Source organism: Lytechinus pictus, chromosome 13, assembly GCF_037042905.1.
Source record: "Lytechinus pictus isolate F3 Inbred chromosome 13, Lp3.0, whole genome shotgun sequence".
NCBI classification, from domain to species: Eukaryota; Metazoa; Echinodermata; class Echinoidea; order Temnopleuroida; family Toxopneustidae; genus Lytechinus; species Lytechinus pictus.
The window spans coordinates 7,239,794-7,261,557 of NC_087257.1; the positions used below are offsets into that span (position 1 = coordinate 7,239,794).

The window sequence follows — 21,764 nt, forward strand, 5'->3', positions numbered from 1 at the left end:
AAAACAAAATATTTTCTCACACGATCCATCAGTTACGTTTTGTAAATTGTACAAAAATTGTTTGTATTCATTTTTAAACAAATATTCTATGTATTATCACGACCCAATGTTTCTTTGTTGTAATTTTGTAATGAAACTAAGTTAGGGGCTTGCTTTTGTACAAGCTTTGCTTTTTTTCGGCAAGACCCTCCGTTTTACTTTTAAATACAAATGTCATCTGAGTTAACTTTATTTATTGAATTGTGTTCCTTAAATCTATGATAATGTTTTATATATTATATTATGTCTTGTAGTATTTTCGACCTTGTTACCTTATGTTTATCATATGTACAATTGTGAAACGGAAATCAATAAATCAAATTAAATAAAAAACTTTGTTTGTGGGCATCAACGGACAGACAAGACATTTCTGTTTTGATTCACTAATTCTCGACATAGACTCGGGCAAAGACTTGGTTGCGATGTCTTATAGTAATTTGTACATAATTTAGCCGGCGAGAAAACTTTTGCTGTACATGTCGTTTTCAAATTACTGGACTGAGTTGACACTTAAATTATTAACTGAAAAGCATTAAAATCAATATATTTTGTAGTTTTAAATTTATATATTCCAATTAAATTTCATTGTAAGTACTTTTCGCCTATCAGGAAAAGCGCAGTGTAAGTATTGTGTTATAATATGATTGTAATAATGATGTAAATAACTCAACGTGATTGAACATATTTTTTAAAAAATACTCTTTGTGAGTATAATTAAATATTCAAGAGCTGCTTAGGACATGTGTTTGCATGATTTGGAGAATTGAATAAATGAATTAAAATATTTATGAAAAATATGATTTTGACTATATAAATTAGCTAAATTATTGCTGACAAAGTAGACCTAACTATAATAAAGATATTTATCTCTAGGTCTGTTGACTAGCTGGCATAGATATATTTAGTACCTTGCAACATGTTTTCTATATTTTTTTGTTGTTGTTGACGATACCATACATTCCTGCGTCTTTGGCAACGCAACAGAACAAGAAGAACAGTGGCTGAAATTTTATTTTTCAAATATCATTGTAAGTGTACCTTAATCTGAAATGATTATTCTTACAAATTGAACTCGTAATGAATATATTACCACGACCTGGTTTATATTAATTTTTCTTTACTTTTATTAATTTCAAGCGCGAGCTTGGAATTAGTGTCAATGACCGTTTATTCATGGCACCGTATCCGCAGCGGCAGACCGACAGTGTACCGTACCGTACTTTAACGACCGCCAGGGCCAGCGGCCCAGACCCAGGCCCCAGTTGAGCATGCGCATGCTGCTACTCTCTGGCAGTGCTGTAATCTGCCGGCCGATGTGGTGGTGGCAGTTTTTGCTTGTTTGTTGCAACTAGTGCGATGGAAGGCCAAGTTTTGCGTAACATATCAATAACAACGGCTCTGCCTAGCTATAGGTCTAAAGTTCTAAGACTAGGGCTAGGCCTATGTCGCCTGAACTTGAAGTTGAAATGATTTCGATTATAATTTGGCCTTTTTGGCAATTGCCCTTTGCTTTTTGCCTTTTTGGGGTCAAATTGTTTTTTGTTTTGGAAACCACTGTTTAACAGTTACTGAGTCTGAGTAAGACTAGCCAGGCGGCTTCTAGAGAGTAAAAATCATTTACTAACGTAAGGTTACTCTCATACGAAGTCAGGACTTCTACCTCATAGACCCACACAAAACAAAGGAAGCCAAAACCTGAAACTTTCACCCCCGAGATTTCTACTTTCCTTCTAAAAGATCTAGCTCTAAATCATGTACATGGGATAAAACTTCATTTCCGACATTTCTACGCTCTCGTTGTTATTTTTGAAACAAGAATTCATCAAAAAAATGAAAAAATATTGTGAAAAGACGGAAGAGACTTGCCCGATGTTTACGCCGCCATCTTGTTTCTTATTGTACTTCCCCAACATTACGGACGCGAGCGTCGCGTAACGTTGGGGAAGTACAATAAGAAACAAGATGGCGCTGAAGTTTTATCCCATGTACATGATTTAGAGCTAGATCTTTTAGAAGGAAAGTAGAAATCTCGGGGGTGAAAGTTTCAGGTTTTGGCTTCCTTTTTGTGGGTCTATGAGGTAGAAGTCCTGGCTTCGTATGAGAGTAACCTTACGTTAGTAAATGATTTTTACTCTCTAGAAGCCGCCTGGCTAAGTAAGACCGCTCATTCAATGAACAAGGTGCCTGTAACTAGTTTCATGACGAGATGAGCGGTACGTAGGAACGTCCTAGTCCTACTCCTAGGCTAGGAGTAGGACCATTCTTCCGAGATGAGATAGAAGATTGGCGACAAATCAGCGCTTTCCATTTCACGAAGGCAATTTTGTCTTCCAAGTCCGCGACATCGTTTATTATCGATAGTAGTATCGGGAAATATTTAGTCTTCATCATCACCTGAACCTTTTATTTTGGAATGACGAATTCATAAAATCATATATTTCAATAAATGGAGATCAATAATTTTTTATGTATTACTGATTGTAGAATTGATGTATGGAGCTTACATGTTCGTTATGAGGTAAAAAGAGAAAAAAACTTCAAAGATTCACAAACATAACTGGATGAAATTGAAATTTTCATTATTTCCCTTATCTAGAAAACGATGCCCTTTTAGAGACACCTTTCATTGATATTTCAACGAAAGAAATCCTTATCCGACATAAGAATTGATGTAACCAGGTAATTTCAACATTGCATTAGTTCAATATTCTGAATTTTTATAGAATAGGTCTACACTGTACTTATTAATAGTGATAATTTTGCAAATTATGCTTTATTTGTTGAGGTAAATATAGGGTTTGAATGGAGCAAACAACATCAACGTGTCTGATTACAAGAACGAGACTAAAAAGGAAAATATGAGAGGCTGCGTGTGAAAAATTGAATTTATTATTATTATTATTATTATTTATTCGGCAATTAAAAATACATGATAGTACAATACAAATCACACAGACAATAAGATATAGGTGACATAGTACAAAGGACCTGGAATAGAGATGAAGGGGCTGCCTGGGTTAGAAAAGGTAAACTGAATTACCATGGCCCACAGGCCTTCCTTCCCACACCCCTTCACCTCAATCCAGGTCAGTTAAGAATATAAAAAAAGAAATATGTAAACTGAAACTGGCAACAATTAATTTGAGGGAAACAAGTGTACCATGGATCAATCAGCAATCATCATTTCAATATATTACGGACTAGCATCATCAATGACATTTCAATTGTACAAATTATGTGTATATTAATGTTCAGAATAATGGAAAATATTTACAATACATACAATTTATGTTCAGAATATCATATTCATAAATGTGCATTATTAAAATTCAGAGTGACGCCAACAGCTAGCAAGAACCGAATGTCATAGTCCAGTTATTGATCAATAATTGAATAATACATGTAACTGCAATTGTTGCATTATATATATATTATTTGTCAGATATAACACAAGAAATACAAATATGAGTGCTTAGAGTATGAACATAATACCTTTGCATAATAACCGAAGACAAGCAAAATGTGAAAATTGCTTCAAACATGTCAAGTGGGTAAAGTAGTGCTTTGCAATAATAAAACAGAAAAATGTGTGAAATCAATTCGCAATGGAAAAAGAAAATACCATTTATAAATAAAAACAATGCTAAAAATGACAATGATCATAACGTTTTTCATATTTAAAGTTGATAACTTTATGGAAGTATATATATAAGAACATAAGCTTCAGGAATATAAAAAATATGTTCAACATTTCAAAGTTACGGAGTCGAGATGTACATTATTGCTTTGACATGACATGGGTGCCAGGGCCCACCCTACGATTTAAAATGCGCCTTTTCGTATGGACTTTCCATAACCTTTTCTTTTATAGGTACAATTTATCTTCGTTTGTAATGATTGTGATGGGTTTGTAAGCTATAGGCCTATCTATATTTGAATTAGCTATTTTGTTACAGCAGATTTTTATTTGTTTCATTCATCATCTCAAGTTTGTACAATTAATCTTTAATGATTAAAATAAATCTCAGCAAATATAATAATGAAAATGAAATAAAAATGAATAAATGATTTAGTATGTTTAGTAATTTCTTAGTTTTGTATCATGTTTTTGGTTTTCTTTTTGGGGTTTTTGTGTTGTTTTGCTGAATGTTATAAACATGTTTTCTTTACCATACATAATTTCTTTCATAAAAAATATGTTCATGTTGTTTATCTAATGATAAAGCATGAGGGGTCAGAGAGATTGCCGCCCATTTCAATATTTCAAGTTTGGTTTTAAAAAAAAACGGAAAAAGGATGGGGAAAAGAGGGAGAAAATATAAGAAAACATATTTAAAAAAATTATTTGGGTCTAGATTACACCGGAGAAGTTTAAATGACATCCGTTTTGCAGTGAAATTGATGACAGCCCCCATATAGAAATTAACTAGGTGCCATCCCAGCCTGAGGGGGGGGGGGGTACTTAGATTTGGTTTGGATGTGGGTGTGCGGCTGAAGGTTCAAAACCATACATAAGGGTCATTTTGGCTAAAAAAGGTACTCATTATTAGGGATCTGTTAAAAGTTATCACCCAAAATTGGAGGAGAATATGGACCCATGTTTAAGGCCAGTATCTAAAAATTGGGGGCATTTGTTTAGGGATTTTCCAGCATAAAACCATACCCCATGTTTATGGATTTTTTTCCAAAAAAGCGACCCATTCCAGCGGCACATCCCCATATATGCCTTATTTTGTGAGTCTTATTACAAAGTCTTATTACTAAGCTGTTTTGCTCATGTGACAAGAGGATGCAAGGCTTACATGTCCCGCCTGCACAACGAGTACATCTGCATACTAATCATGTACATGCAGCACCAGGATTACTAGAGTTGACTTCATGTAGAACTGACAAGAAGTTCTCTCATTTTACTGCCTTTATTTAATAAAATGGAGTAGACATCACAGTAGACTTCCCCTAGCTTCAAGAGTTTAGAATTTAAGTCATTATTTCATTTCCATTATATTTCACAGAACTACCATATGATATTGTGAGAGGAGACACCATGACCTCATCAGTTCTTGATGCCTTATGGGAGGACAGGGATGTCCGATTTGATATTAATCCAAGGTAAGTAAAAAAAAAAATGCTTGTTTGCTGTGACAAAGGTGAAAATATGGGTCGGTCAGTCTTTTCCCCATGTCATTGAGAATGTTCTCCCACGCCATTCGTCAGTATAAAAAAAAGTAGAAAGCAGTGAAAATTGATGTCGGTCGACACTTTTTTTTTTTTTTGGGAGGGGGGGTTTGAATAAAAGTAAAGAACTAGGTGGCCCTTGTACAGAACCTGTCTGAATTATTGCATGATCAAGTGGATTAAATCATAATGCTTCTATCTACAGCTTATGTTTTTTTTTTCTGAGGACCAAGACATTCTTATTCAATTGTTTCTGAATAGAAGTGGTTTCACAATTGCTGGAAACATCTGCTTTTTATTGTTGGTTCAGACTTAATTTATGCTTTAGTTTTAAGCCTCTTAAATTGATCTTTGTATTGGGACATTGTACCTCCATGTAACAGTTATTGGTAAAGAAAGCTAGAATCATAATTTGCATGTTTCGATTATTTCAAAAAATCATCAAAGAAACGTGTATAATAATAATAATATTCAGTTCTTTTATAGCGCATAACACATAGCAACGCATGTCCCTATGCACTTCGATGAAATTAAGGAAAGAACTTAGAAAGTAAGTAAAGAGTGTTGGGCACTGAATTCATTACAAGTTAAACAGATACTTTTTTAGGGAAGTCTTAAACTTCTCTAAATCATGTATATTTCTCATATAATTAGGAAGTGCATTCCATAAGACCGAAGAGGCATGTGCAAATGAGCGCTCACTATATGTTTTGGTAACAATGGGAGGAATAGCAAACAGCCGCTTTGTGCTTGATCTTAGAGTACGAGTAGTCTGATGTAAAGTTAATAGTTCGATAAAATATGATGGCGCTAATACTAATAGATCTGTCTAATATTCATGCTGTGTTTATTTCCCCCTAATTTTTTTCAGTCAAATGAACATGCGCCCGGGAGAGAGCATCATAGACAAGCTAGATTCTATAGAGGACACCAAAGGGAACAATGGAGATCGAGGTAAGCAGGGACTCAGTTTTATGATTATGAAGGGAGCAATAAAATGCTCTCCTAAAACTTTTTAGGGGAGCACTACAAAATGCTCTTCTTTGACATACATGTACATGTACAAGCCAAGGGAGCTCTCTTGTCCGATTACAAAATGGATGGAGGAACGTACACTAAGTTACAACCCACAACCAAAGGAGACAAACAATCACATATAGATTTACCGTATGCGATATTTGTCTCATTGAACTTTTTTTATTTCATTCTTGCTTAAAATATAATTGTGTGTTATTTATAAAACCTTGACGGAGAATGCAGAGCTGCCAAGAAGTACGATTTTTCCGTATTTAGTACGTTTTTGCAACCAAAATACGGCAGTACGTTTTTTCTTTAAAAAATACGTTTTTTGTATTTAAAAAAAAAAAAAAAAAAATACAAAATCGAAATTTATTGAGAAAAATCATCTCTATATGTCTCTATTTCATAAAACGTACTCAAATATGGTTATTAGATCAATGTAATTTCAGGTAACTTGTTTTTTTCAATCATTTTGTAAAAACCAGGGTGAGATATACACAAGTTTCAATGTTTTTGTTTTTTTCATCTGCAAGAGCAGTGCACATTTTAGCTTGCATGCAGCTTGAGCGCCGTGATGGGCGAGTGCGCCAAGCATTTTATTATGAAATACACTTTTTTTGGGAAAAATACAAAATATTTATCTCACACGGTAAAAATACTGATTTTTTTGTCAAAATACTGATTTTGGGGGATAAGAATACTGAAAATGCAAAATACAACTTGGCAGCTCTGAGAATGAGGCTTTCAAGGTTGACTCTAACAGTTTGATCATTGACTGACACTCTAATCGCCGAGGCGAGTGATAAATCGCTCTACCAGAAATGGATTAAGGAGAGCGGTAGCAAGTGATCACTCACTCCCCTTAAAACTGAGTCCCTGGGTAAGATAAGTTATTTTAATCTGTACTGGCCGCACAGGAACATAGCATTGACAATGCACTATAAACAGAGGCCGGGGTACAACCAGTAAATGTTGCAGTTACGCCTTATGTCACAGCAATATGTTATTTACATCTTGGATCAACATTTTGACATCACAATCCAAAAGATGTGACACGACTTTTGCTCCTGCGACAATTGCTCCGGGCTTTATTTCATCTGAGATACAGGGTTAGGGTTGCAATAGGGTTTTATGTTAGGTTTAAGGTTAAGTTTAGGATAGGGTGTAATGTCAAGTCCCGGAGGCCATTTCATAAAGCTGTTCGTAAGTTAAGAGCGACTTTAAGAATGACTGGTGAACCTTTCTTACACGCTAAACCATCGCCAATGGTGTATACCGTTTACCAAAAGAAAGGATCACCAGTCGTTCTTAAAGTCGGTCTTAACTTACATGTACGAACAGCTTTATGAAACACCCACCAGGGTTGAAGTTGGCTATTACATTAGTGTGTGGAATTTACAGCAGAGCAATTGTCGCCGGAGCAAATGTCATGGAACCGGGCTAACGTCATTTCTGTATGGTCGGTACAGGAGGGTGCTTCGTAAAGCTGTTTGTAAGTTATGAGTGACTTTACGGACGATTGGTGACCCTTTCGTAGAAACAAAATTAACGCTATTAGAAATCCTGTGTGCATCAGGTAACACAAGAAAAGATCAGCAGTCGTTTGTAATATCATTCATGATTTATGAACAGCTTTATGAAACACCCACCAGGGGCCCGTAACACAAAACCTAGCAATGATCGTAGAACATTTTTCTACGATTGATTCCATTGACTACAATGTTACAATCAATTGTGAAGCTCAAGCGTACGATCAATCGCTAACCTTTGTGTTACGGTACCCTGGTAAGTGTATCATCAAGCTGTTGTAAATTACAGTCAACTTTCTTGATGATTTTGCTAATATTTTGCTGCAAGGTAAACATCAAAGTTTTGAACTCTTCTAGAAGTTAACGCCAGGGGAGTGTTTCATGAAGCAAAAGGTCAGTCATTTTCACTGACTAATTTGCCCTGAGCCAATCAGATTCAAGGATTCCAGTAGCTTATAACATTTTGACAGTGAAATAAAATCACTATTTGTTTCATGAAATGCTCCCCCGATGCTACAGTCGCACTGGTGAAAGTCACTCCAATCCAACCAATGGTGTGCCATTCATTGAGTATACAAATAATGAATGTTTATGAGTGCAATGGACAGAATACTTCATGGCCTGTATTCTGAAGTCAGGTTTAACTTAGACCATGGTCTAACTCTGTGCTAAAATTATGGGAAGCCAAAAGTGTCAACATTTTTATTAAGTTGTATGTTTCTTATGTTTACTGTGCTCTTTTCTGATTCATCGATAGTGAAGACAATCATCTATTTATACTTCCTAGACAATTATGAATGATTTGAGAGCCAAATGAGCTGAAATATTATATCTCTACTGTTAGTGATTTATGTAACAAATGGCTATCCAAACTTAAACCACAACTTTAAACCTGAGTTTAAGTTAATCCCGACTTCAGAATACGGGCCCATGAGTTGAATGGATCATTAATTTCATCTTAGTGTCACCCATTGAAGTAATCTGTCCATTGCACAAATGAAAGTAACATTCATTATTTGTTTTATATGACACCTAAAAATAGATTCTTTTTCGTATGAAATTTATGAATTTCGTTGCAAAATAATCATGCTCATGCAGTGTGAGCTAGTTCTATTGAGTGTCGCGTACATACAGCAGGCGCGCTGCAAACACGGGTGGTTTTACTTGTGGTGCCCGCAGCCTCGGTGTGCGCGTGCAATTGACAAAATCGTATGGATTCAAAATTGCACGATGAATGGATATAAAATTGCACGGTGGATGACGTCATTGTAAAATGGGCTGAGTGATCAATATCAAACAACCAATCAAATGACAAGGATCTATCTAGGTGTCATATAATTACAGCTAATAGCTGTTGTTCTATATAGAGTCAGTTTCAATGGTGTGTCATAGTACTAGTGTAAGCAATGAACATGTATACATGCACAACTCTATTCTTGCTTCATAATGATTACTTACATGTATAGAGCAATTGTACCAGCTATTCATTGTTTTGTTTTTTTAATAGATTTTTGTAATAAATTTTCTTCAATTCTTGTCTCGTAGGGCGTTTGTTGGTCACCAACCTGAGAGTAATCTGGCATTCAACGTCACTACCAAGAGTGAATCTCTGTAAGTATATTAAACTGGAATCTTATCCTGATAAAATGTTTTGGTTGAAGGAGGAAACAGAGAGGAAAACAAAGGGAAAACCTGAATTTCAAGAGTTTGAAAGGAATTGGACAAACGACCATGGGTGGTATTCTGAAAATTGTCTTAACTTTTCTTGTAAATATTCTTGTAACTCAGCAAGATAACAGCTCGCTAAAATTCTCTTAAATTGGTATTCTGAAAATTGTCTTATCTCTGTAAGGACGTCCCCTATTTTATCTCTGACACACCCAATAATTTATCATCAACCAATCATTAAACTTTTCATATGCTTAGGTCAACCAATAGAATCGTTTCCTCTGAAAATAATTAAGTGCATTGTTGGCCTGAGGCGTAATTACCCTTGCGCCCTTGATGCTTATGCTTGTGCGCTACTGTGCTAAAAATACAAGAGGCTGTTCTCCCAGTCATAATTTCCTTGAAAAGTTTCATCATCTCGAATGCCGATTTTTAATTGCTGAAAAGTCTACCAATCCGTCTCTGTAATGTCTTCTGAATGTCTCCTCTTGTAAAACAAGATTTTCTTGCGTGATGCAGCAAGAAATTATTATTTTTGACCAACAATATCCCATGCGCCATAAAGTTACAATAGCCCCCTACATCTTGTAAATTTTCTTGTATTTTACAAGGAAGATAACAGAACGCAAAGACAAGAGAACTTTCAGTATACCTTTTATCTCGATATGTTATCTTGAGCAAAGAGATATATATATATGCGCCGTTATTAACTTTACGCATCATAGCTCTGACATCATACACGCTAAGTGAAAGTTACAAGAAAATTTACAAGAAAAGATGCAAGAATTTTCAGAATACGGATTTTATTGTAACTCTGAAGATACAAGAATATTTCTCTTTTTAAGACAATTTTCAGAATACGGCCCCATGTACTTGTAAATCTGGTAAATCTTAGTTTGGTTTCTTGTCTTGTAATTTGTCACAAGTCGTAGAGACTACTCTCCAATTTGTCTTCTTGATTGTAAGGAGTTTGGTGTTTTTCTCCTATATGTAGCTTTTCCCAAAGGGAAACATCCAATATAATAGGTAGCGTATTGATATATGTCATACAATAAAATATGTAAAGTTTGAAATAAAAAGAAAGCATTTGATTATAGCCAATGAAGGAGTAATTATTACCTTACATCACATTTTTTTTTTCCAATTTGCAATAGCATAAGGTGTAATGATTACACCTCTCTTATAGCTTTTAAATTTCATAAACTTTTTTTTTAATGATATTGTTCTATTTTTACTTATCTGCTTGTCCGATATTTTGTTCATCTTCTTAACCAACTTCCCCCAGGGTTGGATTCACATTTAAAACCCCTTTGCATAATTTATCTCAATTCAATCTTGAAGAAAATTCCTGTCATGTTCAATCCAGTACAACTTTTGTAGATTAGATAGATGTATAATTGCTGTACAGTGAGGGGGTTAAATCAATGCAATCTTTATATTCATAACTTTCCTTGCCCTTTATTTCATATACTTGAGAGTGTTATTGATTAAAAAATATCAGAAATGCATGTACATGTAGGTTGCACAACATTTTAAAAGATTATTTGTTTACAATTCCAGTGTTCATACATGTACATGTATATGTTTGTTGACAGGACTGTGTGAGATAGCAATAACATGGTACAAGGCACATTCATTAACCCTTGCTTTGGCTTGAGCTGCTGCTTCAAGTGCTTAGTATATTGATTGAATAAATTCTGCCAGTAACCCATCAACTTACCTTTGTTTTTAATAGTGCAGCACATTATGGATACATTTCTTGCTGAAGGAAAGCTTGCAATGGGTGGGATTTGAACCCACAATCTTCCGTTTGAAAGACAGGAGTCAGGACCACCACATTTTAGAAATGTTTTGTTTTTAGTTTCAATATTAAATGTAAAATCTTCTATCTGAAGAAGTTATGTAGAGAAAAAGTAGGTTTGTAAGTAAGAAGGCATAATTTTAGAAATCTGATGACATTTATTTTTTCTCCCTCTTTTGCAGCTGTTGGGTTGAATTGTATTCTTAGCATCACAGTGAGAACGGCCAACTCAGTAAGTATACTTAGTGTGCATAGACACTGTACACTAAACAAATACCCGGTATATCAGGTTTGAGAAAGTAAAGTGGAATAATTTATCCCTGGTTGGTCTGGCAATTACTATTTTTCACAAGGGGGGGGGAAATATAGTAGTTTTGCCAGTCCAACCGAGGATTAATAATTCCCACTATGCTTTCGAAGGAAACGCCTGATATATTTGTTTTATGTCCTACTTAAGAATTTAGAACCAAAATATATGCGCTAAGCTTGCAGAGTCCGGTTACTTGCATTGAATAATCCACTTTTTCCCAAGTAGAACGCTGATTAGTGCCTGCGCCGACGCATCACGGGACTTGCCCGGGAGAGACAGCTCGCTGACCGGTGCGCCCGAGAGTTTAGTTAAATATCCAGTTTTCTGAAATAATGACTTCAGAATATTGGTATAGCAAAAAATATATCGAGGTCTGACGTCACGCAACATCATAGTTAAAATGTATTTGGTCACATGATGCTATTTGAACCAATCACTATAGAGGATTTAATCTATGTAGGATTAATTTGTGTTATTATCACTATTTCATGCAATAGGCCTTCGGCACACATACTGTATATATCCAAAGGGATAATTTTGACAACATATTCAAACAGTTCTAGATGAATATTTATTTTGTGACATAAATAGCTTTTTTTGAATGGGTGCACTCTTTTTCAATCTCATGTCACTGTTTATAAAGCAAAAGGAAAGAAAATCTTATTGTATTATTTGGCATATTTTATTATTATTATTATTGCTATTATAAATTTCATGAGATCGTTATTTCAAGAAATAAGTTTTACTATTATTTTTTATTGTTATTATTATTATTATCATTATTATCATTAATATTAATTTTATCATAAATGTATGTTGATTCCAATATTTTTGTGTTTCAGAAAATAAGAGGACCCACGGAAGCATTGTACCTGCTCACAAAGTGCAACAACACAAGATTTGAGTTCATCTTTACCAATCTAGTGCCGGGATCACCAAGACTCTTCACCACAGTTATATCTGTACATAGGTAAAACTACATGAATGTACTGTACATCAAATAAAAAGTGATAGGAAATGATGCCATTTCATAGCATATATTATGACCTGAACCAGGCATTTTGGAGACAAGATATAACCCCATATTTTGGTCTGTCTGATCGATTAACTCATCAGAAAATATGTCACCATGGCCCCGGCCAGGGTTCAGCTGAATGACTAGGGACCATAATATTCATAAACCCCTCCTCCGCGAATTTGTCATTTTCCTATTGCGCCTATGTAGTAAATCATCGGTCCATAATATCCATATTCCTGTTTCATCAAACCCATAGATTTTAGAGATGTTTACACGTTAAGTGTAACTTTGTGCGCACCATACATGATGCAAGCCTGCGCTGTGTACACTTTACGTCACAATTACTTAGCCAGGATTTCTTCATCAAGTTCACAAATAACCTGAATTCAGAAGAGACAACAGGCAAAGGCCTGTAGGTAATAATAATAATATTGACTGGCTTCAAATTTCGGGAGATACCACATTAATTTTCCCTCGGGAAACCCATATTGCCCTCGTCAATACTTGTGTGCCGAGGTATGTGATATATTCATCCGTTGTAGTGTCACTATATGAATGTGGGCTGTGTCCTATAAGCATTGATTCTTATTATTTTCATCTTCAAATTCATCTCAATATGTACATTTGTAAGATTAAGGAGAATGTTCAGTTGCCATTTATAAGTGTTTTCAAAGAGATTTTCAGGATAGGACATTCTTTTGTTCTTTCCCAGAAAAATATCTGATTAACACTATTTAATCCCCCAATGCATTTGGTTTAAGCCTTGCAAAATACATCCTGCTGCAATATGGCAGTATGTAAGAAATATTTTTCACATCTGTCAATCATTCAATGGCTTCAATTTCTTTTAATTTTCTCTCAAGTTGGGTAATGAATTGAATAATTATTGCTGAATTCTTGAATAATTAGCTCAACATTTTCCTGATCATTATTTTTTGGAACATGTACATATGATGGTATCAATAATGCACAAAGCATTTTCATTAATATTTGATGCAAGATAAAAGAGCAATGTGCATAAAAGTGCCTTGGTCGAGGGCCCTGCCGGGAATTGAACCCCGGACTTTCACGGTGTAGTTGGACGCCTTAGACCACTCTGCCACGGCTCATTTTCCTGATTATCACCAAATGAATTATTATTATTATGTGGAGCATTGTGGCCCAGTGGATTAGTCTCCGGGCTTTGAAGCAGAGGGTCGTGGGTTCAATCCCAGCCATGGCGTAGTTTCCTTCGGCAAGGAATTCATCCACAGTGTGCTGCACTCGACCCAGGTGAGGTAAATGGGTACCGAAAGGAAGTAATTCCTCAAAAAGCTGTGTGAACCTGAATAGGTAGCCTAGCTTAGCCGGGGTAGTAATAGCAGGGCCCGCTGGGAGAACAGTTTTCAAAACTGAAGTGGCTACCCTGGATAAATATACTGTTATTATCATTATTATTAGTTAAATTGATTACTTAATTTCTGCTTCCTGGTTGAAATGAGTGTGCACTTGATTGCTTTCCTGCACACACAGGGCGTATGAGACGTCTAAGCTCTATCGTGACGTGAAGCTCCGCGGTGCGATCATCTCTAATAAGTCCTTGAGAATGCTGCCGTTGGAACAGGTCTACGACAAGGTGGGCGGGGTCTGGAACCTCTCCAGTGACCAGGTAAGTTGATTTACTGCCAGAAGAACATGGTGGTTAGTTTTTGTCCTCGTTAAAGTGAATGGTCAACATTTGCGGATTGAAAGGACCCACATTCTTGTACCTCGAAAGGTAGAAACATGAATTGAGGGAATGATACGCATCATAGGACATATTTTAACGATTGATTGCATTGACTTCAATGTACAATCAATCCTGAAAAATCAAGCGTATCATTAATCGCTCACGTTCGAGGAGCCAGGTATTAAATCCCTATTCGCTCCGCATCCTTTAACCCTTAGTAAGGGGAGGAATGTCAATTTGAACCCCCCTCCCTTCAACAAATTTCTTCACTACGCCGGCACCCAAAATTTTTCGATCGCGCTGCTTAAATAGTGACTTTTAACTTTCAAGTCTTGCGCATCTTTTGAGACCAAATTTGTGGTGCCCGGGTACGCGTTTCCGAAATACGCAACATATTGTAAGTCCATGTCAGACCCAAAATTGCTCAAAAACGTGATTCCGTGTACAAAGTCAATGCAAATTGTGTTTTCAACCAAAAAATCATAAATGTATGATTATTTTTGGTTTTGTTGGTTTAAATGGATTTATTCTATGCTATTTAATATGATCGCAAAAGGGACCCCAACAAATTTCATTAAAAAAACAATAGAAAACAAAGGTTTGAAAATTCAAAGAATTACATAAGAAATAAAAAAAACCAATAAAATACATGTACATAGGAAATTCATTATGTTTGGCAATTTTTTTTGTAGATATTTGTTAGAAATGTAATAATTGATATTTTCACAAAAAAATTAGCATTGTACTAGTAATATAAAGTGAGTTAAAGGCAAAAAAACATATTCACCGCAAATTTCATGTGCTTATTTGCATGATTAATCAATAAAAAAATGAAAAAAAATGTATTTTTTGAAAATTTTACTCGACTGTCTTGTAGTTTACATCCGGCGCGTGCAAATTTTTGCGATCATTGCACAATCAGCAGCCAACATCTGAATGGGGAGTCAAACTGACCACGACCCTCTGTTCGAAAGTCGAGGGTCTAGACCACGATGCGCCTTCAAAAATGCATAAATGTTCTCTACTAATCCTTTTGAATTGATTCTCCATTTTGGTTTCATTTAACAGGGCAACCTTGGTACATTCTACATTACTAATGTCAGGCTAGTATGGCATGCTGTGATGAATGAAGCCTTCAATGTTAGTGTCCCATACCTACAGATGGTAAGCTTGGCTGTCATATTTTCCTTTTACGTTTTTTTTTTTAACTTCAAAGAGTTATATACTAACATAAAATGTGAAAATGCAGTTACAGATCTGCCAACCAGTACGTTTGAGCCGTATTTAGTACGTTTTTGCAACCAAAATACGGCAGTACGTTTTTTCTTTAAAAAATACATTTTTGTAAAAAAAAAAAAGGTACACAAATATGGTTATTAGATCAATGTAATTTTAGGTAACTTGTTTTTTTTTCAATCATTTTGTAAAAACCAGGGTGAGGTATACACAAGTTTCAATGGGTTTTTTTTTCATCTGCAAGAGCAGTGCGCATTTTAGCTTGCATGCAGCTTGAGCGCCGTGATGGGCGAGTGTGCCAAGCATTTTATTATGAAATACACTTTTTTGGGGAAAAATACAAAATATTTATCTCACACGGTAAAAATACTGATTTTTTTGTCAAAATACTGATTTTGGGGGATAAGAATACTGAAAATGCAAAATACAACTTGGCAGCTCTGCAGTTAATGCATGGTTGCCACTAACATTTATTTGGAGTTCATGTGTTTTCTGAATCATTCAAGACACTGTTAATTTGAAACTAAACACAAAACTGTATCCAGCTGTGTTATACTATATCTTGATCATTTAGATTTGCAGCAAAATGATTACTATCTTTATATGGGAAACAATTGGAATGAGGATTTTAGCTGCCTTTCCGATGATATTCTTCCCCCTCCAAAAAAAAAAAAAAAAATTATATAGACAGATGTAGTTTGCCAAATTAATTTAGATTATATTCCCCTCCCCAAGGGGATACAGCGATGAAAGGATAATATTTTTAGAGGAAATTGTACAAATTTCTGCTTTCAAATCTTGAAGTTGTGATTTTTTTTCTACATTTTTATCTATTTCAGAGAACTGTCAAGATAAGAGATTCTAAGTTTGGACTGGCTCTGGTGGTAGAATCTTCAGTACAGGTAATGACTATAGCAGTATGTGGTAAGAGATTGGTTATTTTGAAGGGTTCTTGTTGGGCCAGATTCGCTCTTTTGGTTGTGTAGTTTGTAAGGCCAAAGCTCCTTTTGCCATAATTCGGTCTAAGTTTTTTTTCAACTCTGTAAACGATTTATTTGCTTTTGTTACTAGAACCGGAGTTTATCTGGAATACATCAAAGTATTAATCAAATCCTTACCCTGATATTTGTTATGCAGTAAAGAGATGTTTTTTTTTTTCTGTTTCTAGAGCGGAGGCTACGTACTTGGTTTCCGTTTGGACCCGGCAGAAAAGCTGCAGGAGATCGTCAAGGAGATCCAGTCCCTTCATCGGGTCTACAGCACGAACCCTATCCTCGGTGTGGAGTTCGAGGTCGACGATGTCCCTGCCGCAGCAGAGGAGCTGGTGGTTGAGAACGTGCAGGATGACATTGATATCGTCAACGAGGATGAACAATCGGATGCCTTTGCGGTGAGTGTTGAAAGTAACTGGTGCATTGTATTGGGTTGTTCATACATATATGTACTGGAAGGTTTGCAAAACGATTGTTGGGTTAAAAATGTTACCTATACCTTGTGCAGTATTTATTTGCAGTTCATTTATTACATTGTATGCCTTGCCATCAACTTTAGACCCTGTTAACTAATATGAAAGAAAGGCTGTGCTGATATGATTTTTCCTGTCCTTTCCAGGCCTACTTTGCCGACGGGGACAAGCAGAAGGATCGACCACCGGTCTTCTCCGAGGAACTGGGCCTTGCCATCGAGAAACTCAAGGATGGATTCACGTTATCAAACTTATGGGAAGTGGTGGATCACAAATAAGGGACCAGGGGCCCGTCTTACAAAGAGTTACTATTGATCATATCCGATCTCATGTATATGGAAATCCATCAGTGTCATAATTTTTTCTTTAGGAAATTTGCACAATGTACTTGGTGAACAAAGAGAAGCACACTGAATTGTCAACAAAATATTTTGAATGTATGAATATACATCATACATATATATAGAAAATATTTTGAACAATCTTTTTTTTTAGATGTTTACTTTGCTGGCCTTCCATAGTTGTGGTTGATTGGATCAATCGTAACTCTTTTTAAGACGGGGCCCAGGCGGGTGTTTCATAAAGCTACTCGTAAGTTTAAGACTGACTTTAACAACGACTGGTGATTCTTTCTTGCAGTGAATGGTATACACCGAAATGTTCATTGGCGGTGGTGTAGCGTGTAAGAACGGTTGACCAGTCATTCTTTAAGTCACTCTTAACTTACAAATAGCTTTATGAAATACCCCTGGGGGGGGGTGTTGCAAGAAAATATTTGCAATCAATTGCAAATTTGAGATGCAAGTGACTTGCAAGTGATAAGATCAATTTTAACTGAAGCAAATCAATATAAACTTGTTGATGCAAGAAGCAGATTATCAATCTATTGTAAATTTGCAAAGAAAAAAAAAACCATGATTTTTTATTTATTTTAAGCCATAAAATTGACTTGCGATCAAGTGTACAGGTCCCGTTTGGGTGTGCGGCTTAAAGCTGATCTCAAGGTAGTTTCAGAAAGTAATGATTTCATGAGAGAAGTCTTTAAAATCAAGCCTTGAAGGTCAATTGCCACCATATTGAAGATCTAGGTCTAGTACATTCATGTAGAGCCCAATTTTGTGAAACCATGAAATCCAAGCTGAAAGGCAAGCACATTGAAGGTTGCGAACACGGATAAGCACATGCAGGACCATATTTTTATTGCTTGGAAAAATATCCTATACCCAATAGGAATATCTTGCCTATTTTGGTTGTTTCTCAGCAATTCCAGATTCTCTACCAAATTCACATGGCACATATTTTGTATTCATGCACTTTCAGTGCCATTTCAATGGATTCTGTTGAACTCATGTTTAGATTGTGTATACCACAAATGGCATTTGTGTTGAAATCATGTATTCACAATGATCATCATTACTGCCTTAATTACTGGAGCAAGAGGCACAATAGCACCCACAATGCAGTAGAAATATATGCCTGATTGATCAATTTTGGTCACAAGTTCGTACATACATACATACACCCACCATGAATCATTCTATGTAGTGGGCAATTTAAAGTTTAGTGTTAATATCTGGTGTTGATGTTGGGCACAACAAACACCAGTCACAACACTAGACCTGAAATTAAGATGTATCTGTGATTCACACCACGAGGAGTGGAGCTATCAGTTGGATGATTGGTGTTGAAATCCTACCTCCAGTGTTTAAGCTACATGTAGCAGCCCGAGTCATGCTCAAAACACCCAACACTAGGAACTTGAAATAACCCAGTGTTAATAAGATCATATCATATTGCTTAGGGCACAGCCAAGTGTGATTTGAAACTAAAGAGGGCAGTATATAAAACTCCCAGCTCATGTCATTGAGATGCCATGTTGATAACAAAACATCTTGAGCAAAGTCATGACAAACAAGGAAGAAAGGCAAGAAAATTATGTTCATTAAAGGGAAGTTCACCCTGCCGAAATCTTGGAACTCGCTCGTGACAACAAAAAGTCTACGATCATTCCTCGTCACCTTCAGCTCTGTACACAACGATGAGGAACTGAACAAACTCTTGGGTGGTTTGACAGTCGCACAAGGTGGTGTACTGCCAAACATCCAAGCTGTGTTGCTTCCAAAGAAGACTGCAAATGATGAATTGGTTTTGATTTAAAGCAGAAAAAATAGAGACAAAATATTGGTGAAGGTTTGATGAAAATCCATCAAAAATAAGGAAGTTGTGAATTTTTAAAGTTTTAAACTTTTTGACGCCATGTGCTTGCGGCTTCCCCATATTTTTTTTATTGGAATATGATGAATATGAATATATTTCTTATTAAAAGGGGTATGAAGTGATGTGTCTGATCACACAAATTAACTCAAATTTGTTAGAAAATGGTATGTATGGGAATTTATAGCACACAGTATAGTAAGGCCTGCTCATCTGTGATGTCACAAAATCAAAACTTAACCATTTCATAACTCATCTTCTTTGGCAAATTTTAATCAAACTTTTTTTTCTGGGTTAAAAAAAATTAAAACCTAGTTAATTCAGGGTGAACTTCCCCTTCATCCATTACAATATGAATGGATGTAAAATCATGTTTTAAATAGTATTCAAATGTACATGTAAATATATTCTATTTCTGCACCTTGATCGGTAATTCATGTAAATTTGATTTATTTATTGTATCTTAATGTATGGCTAGCATGTGTGTATATTTCTGTACATATGTATATTGTGAAAGAGCTATTGTAGATTAAATTCGACAGAAGTCAGTTTCAGTATACTTAATCTCCAGGTCACTTTTGTTTCTTCTTCAGTATGATGTTTCCTAATTCAGATATATGAATTAACTTGGTCGCTATTAAAAGAAACCTCTGAAATGATACATTACCAGTGATTTAAAATGTTTTGTTGCATAGGAAAATACATCTAATGTTGTCCAGAAATTGTACATGTAAGAGCATTTTCTTTTTAATGGAGAGCTTAGAAAGAAAGGGAGTGAGAGAATTAATAATAATAATAACGGTATATTTTTCCAGGGTAGCCACTTCATTTCCGAAATCTGTTCTCTCAGCGGGCCCTGCTATTATTATTCCCCGGCTAAGCTAGGCTACATATTCAGGTGCACACAGCTTTTTGAGGAATTACTTCCTGTCGGTACCCATTCACCTCACCTGGGTCGAGTGCAGCACACTGTGGATGAATTCCTTGCTGAAGGAAACTACGCCATGGCTGGGATTCGAACCCACGACCCTCTTTCAAAGTCTGGAGACTAATCCACTGGGCCACAACGCTCCACATTGGTGGGGTATGGTGCGGTAGCTTTTTGAGAGTGAGTTTAGAGAGTTTTAAAGAGTGATTATTGTGAGATTAAGATGTATGCAAGATGGGAAGGAATATCTATAGCTCAGGGAGAGTATGTGAGAGACAGATAAATGAAGGGAGTGGGAGAGATTTGATTTGATTTGATTTTATTTTACATATTTCACAAGTACAAACAAAATTATGAAAAACAATATCAGAAAAATTATGAGAATACAAATCAGACAAGGCATAACAATTAATTCAAATTAAAGAAAATAGCGATTTGGAATAAAAGACAATTAAAAGAGTGAAATATGAGGGAACCTGCATAAAAAAGCAAGGCTTGTTAAGTCTACAGGATCCAGAAAAAAAATCGGTCTTAATGAGGAGAGGACAGGTAAGTAAATTGATTATAACAAAGTAATGCCAAAAATGTGACGATTGTGTAAGGAATACAAAAAAAAATAACAATAAAAAAGAGTCCGCCACTCTATGACTATTATTTATTACTCATTACTCGGCCAGAGCGTATTAACAAAGTGCATGAATATAAAAGTTTACAAAGGGAAATTATAAGAATTGATAAGCATCGCTTTCAATTTACGTTTGAATATATTAAGTGAGGCACTATGTACCATATCATCGGGAAGAGATGGGGAGAGAGAGAGGTTTTTTTTTTTTTTTTTTGGGGGGGGGCAAGAATGATTTTGAAATTTTAAAAATGCAGTAAAATTAGCAAGCGAAAGAGGTAGAACATAGCAATGGGGTGAACATTAGAGAAATATATATATACCTTCCTCTGCCTGCTTTTATTTTACATGTTTTCATGAGGGCAAAAAAGAAAGGATTTTTAAACAATACGAGAAATTTGGATAGTGTAACCCTCTATTACCCAGTTTATGTGTTATTAAATTTATATATTTCAAAAAATTAAGCCACCCCCTTTCTCCGCCTCCCTCCATTAAAATTCGCTGGTTCCAACCACCCCCCGGGAAGGGGGTTAAGTCAATTAAATGTTCCAGAACTTCCCTTTGCCCCCCAAACCATAATTTCACTTGTATGATTATTTAAAGGGGTTATATAGATTTGGTTCACAGATAAATCAAATAATTATGATGATCAGGAATAAATGCATAAAACTGCAAGATCATTACATACAGGTGATAATTTATACAACTATGATGAAAGCAAAATCAGTTCCATCAATCTCTGATGTATTTTTCCGACAAACACCAACACACATGTGATCTTCACTCCTGTTTAAGGTGAGCGAGTGAAGTGCATGAGTCATCCAGAATGCTTCAAAATCGGTCCTTTTGATTTCCATGTCATTCTCATCTTCTCCTAAAAGGTATCAAATTGACGATTTCGCCACGTCTTGTACGCGAATGTTTTATTGATGAGGATACCAACAGTTGTCAAGACGTTTTCTTAGATTTGGTAAGAGATGAGTGGGGTTTGGGAGCAACATTTTGACCCGATACATTCTTGCTCTCACGTT

At 35.7% G+C, this 21,764-nt stretch overlaps 1 protein-coding gene across 2 annotated transcripts; it reads left to right on the forward strand.

Moving 5' to 3' along the window:
* The first annotated feature begins 989 nt into the window (after window positions 1-989).
* Window positions 990-19,747, forward strand: LOC129274955 (Bardet-Biedl syndrome 5 protein homolog). 2 transcript variants are annotated; one of them, XM_064108456.1, is made up of 11 exons: window positions 990-1,067; window positions 5,052-5,148; window positions 6,086-6,168; window positions 9,309-9,374; window positions 11,415-11,464; window positions 12,385-12,512; window positions 14,073-14,208; window positions 15,337-15,432; window positions 16,344-16,406; window positions 16,673-16,894; window positions 17,116-19,747. In XM_064108456.1, the coding sequence occupies exons 2-11, from the start codon at window positions 5,084-5,086 to the stop codon at window positions 17,245-17,247; spliced, it is 1,041 nt and encodes a 346-aa protein (XP_063964526.1). In that variant the 5' UTR covers window positions 990-1,067; window positions 5,052-5,083; the 3' UTR covers window positions 17,248-19,747. The 2 variants fall into 2 exon arrangements, with proteins under 2 accessions (XP_063964526.1, XP_063964527.1); XM_064108457.1 differs by lacking the exon at window positions 990-1,067 and adding an exon at window positions 2,636-2,718.
* The last annotated feature ends 2,017 nt before the right edge of the window (window positions 19,748-21,764 follow it).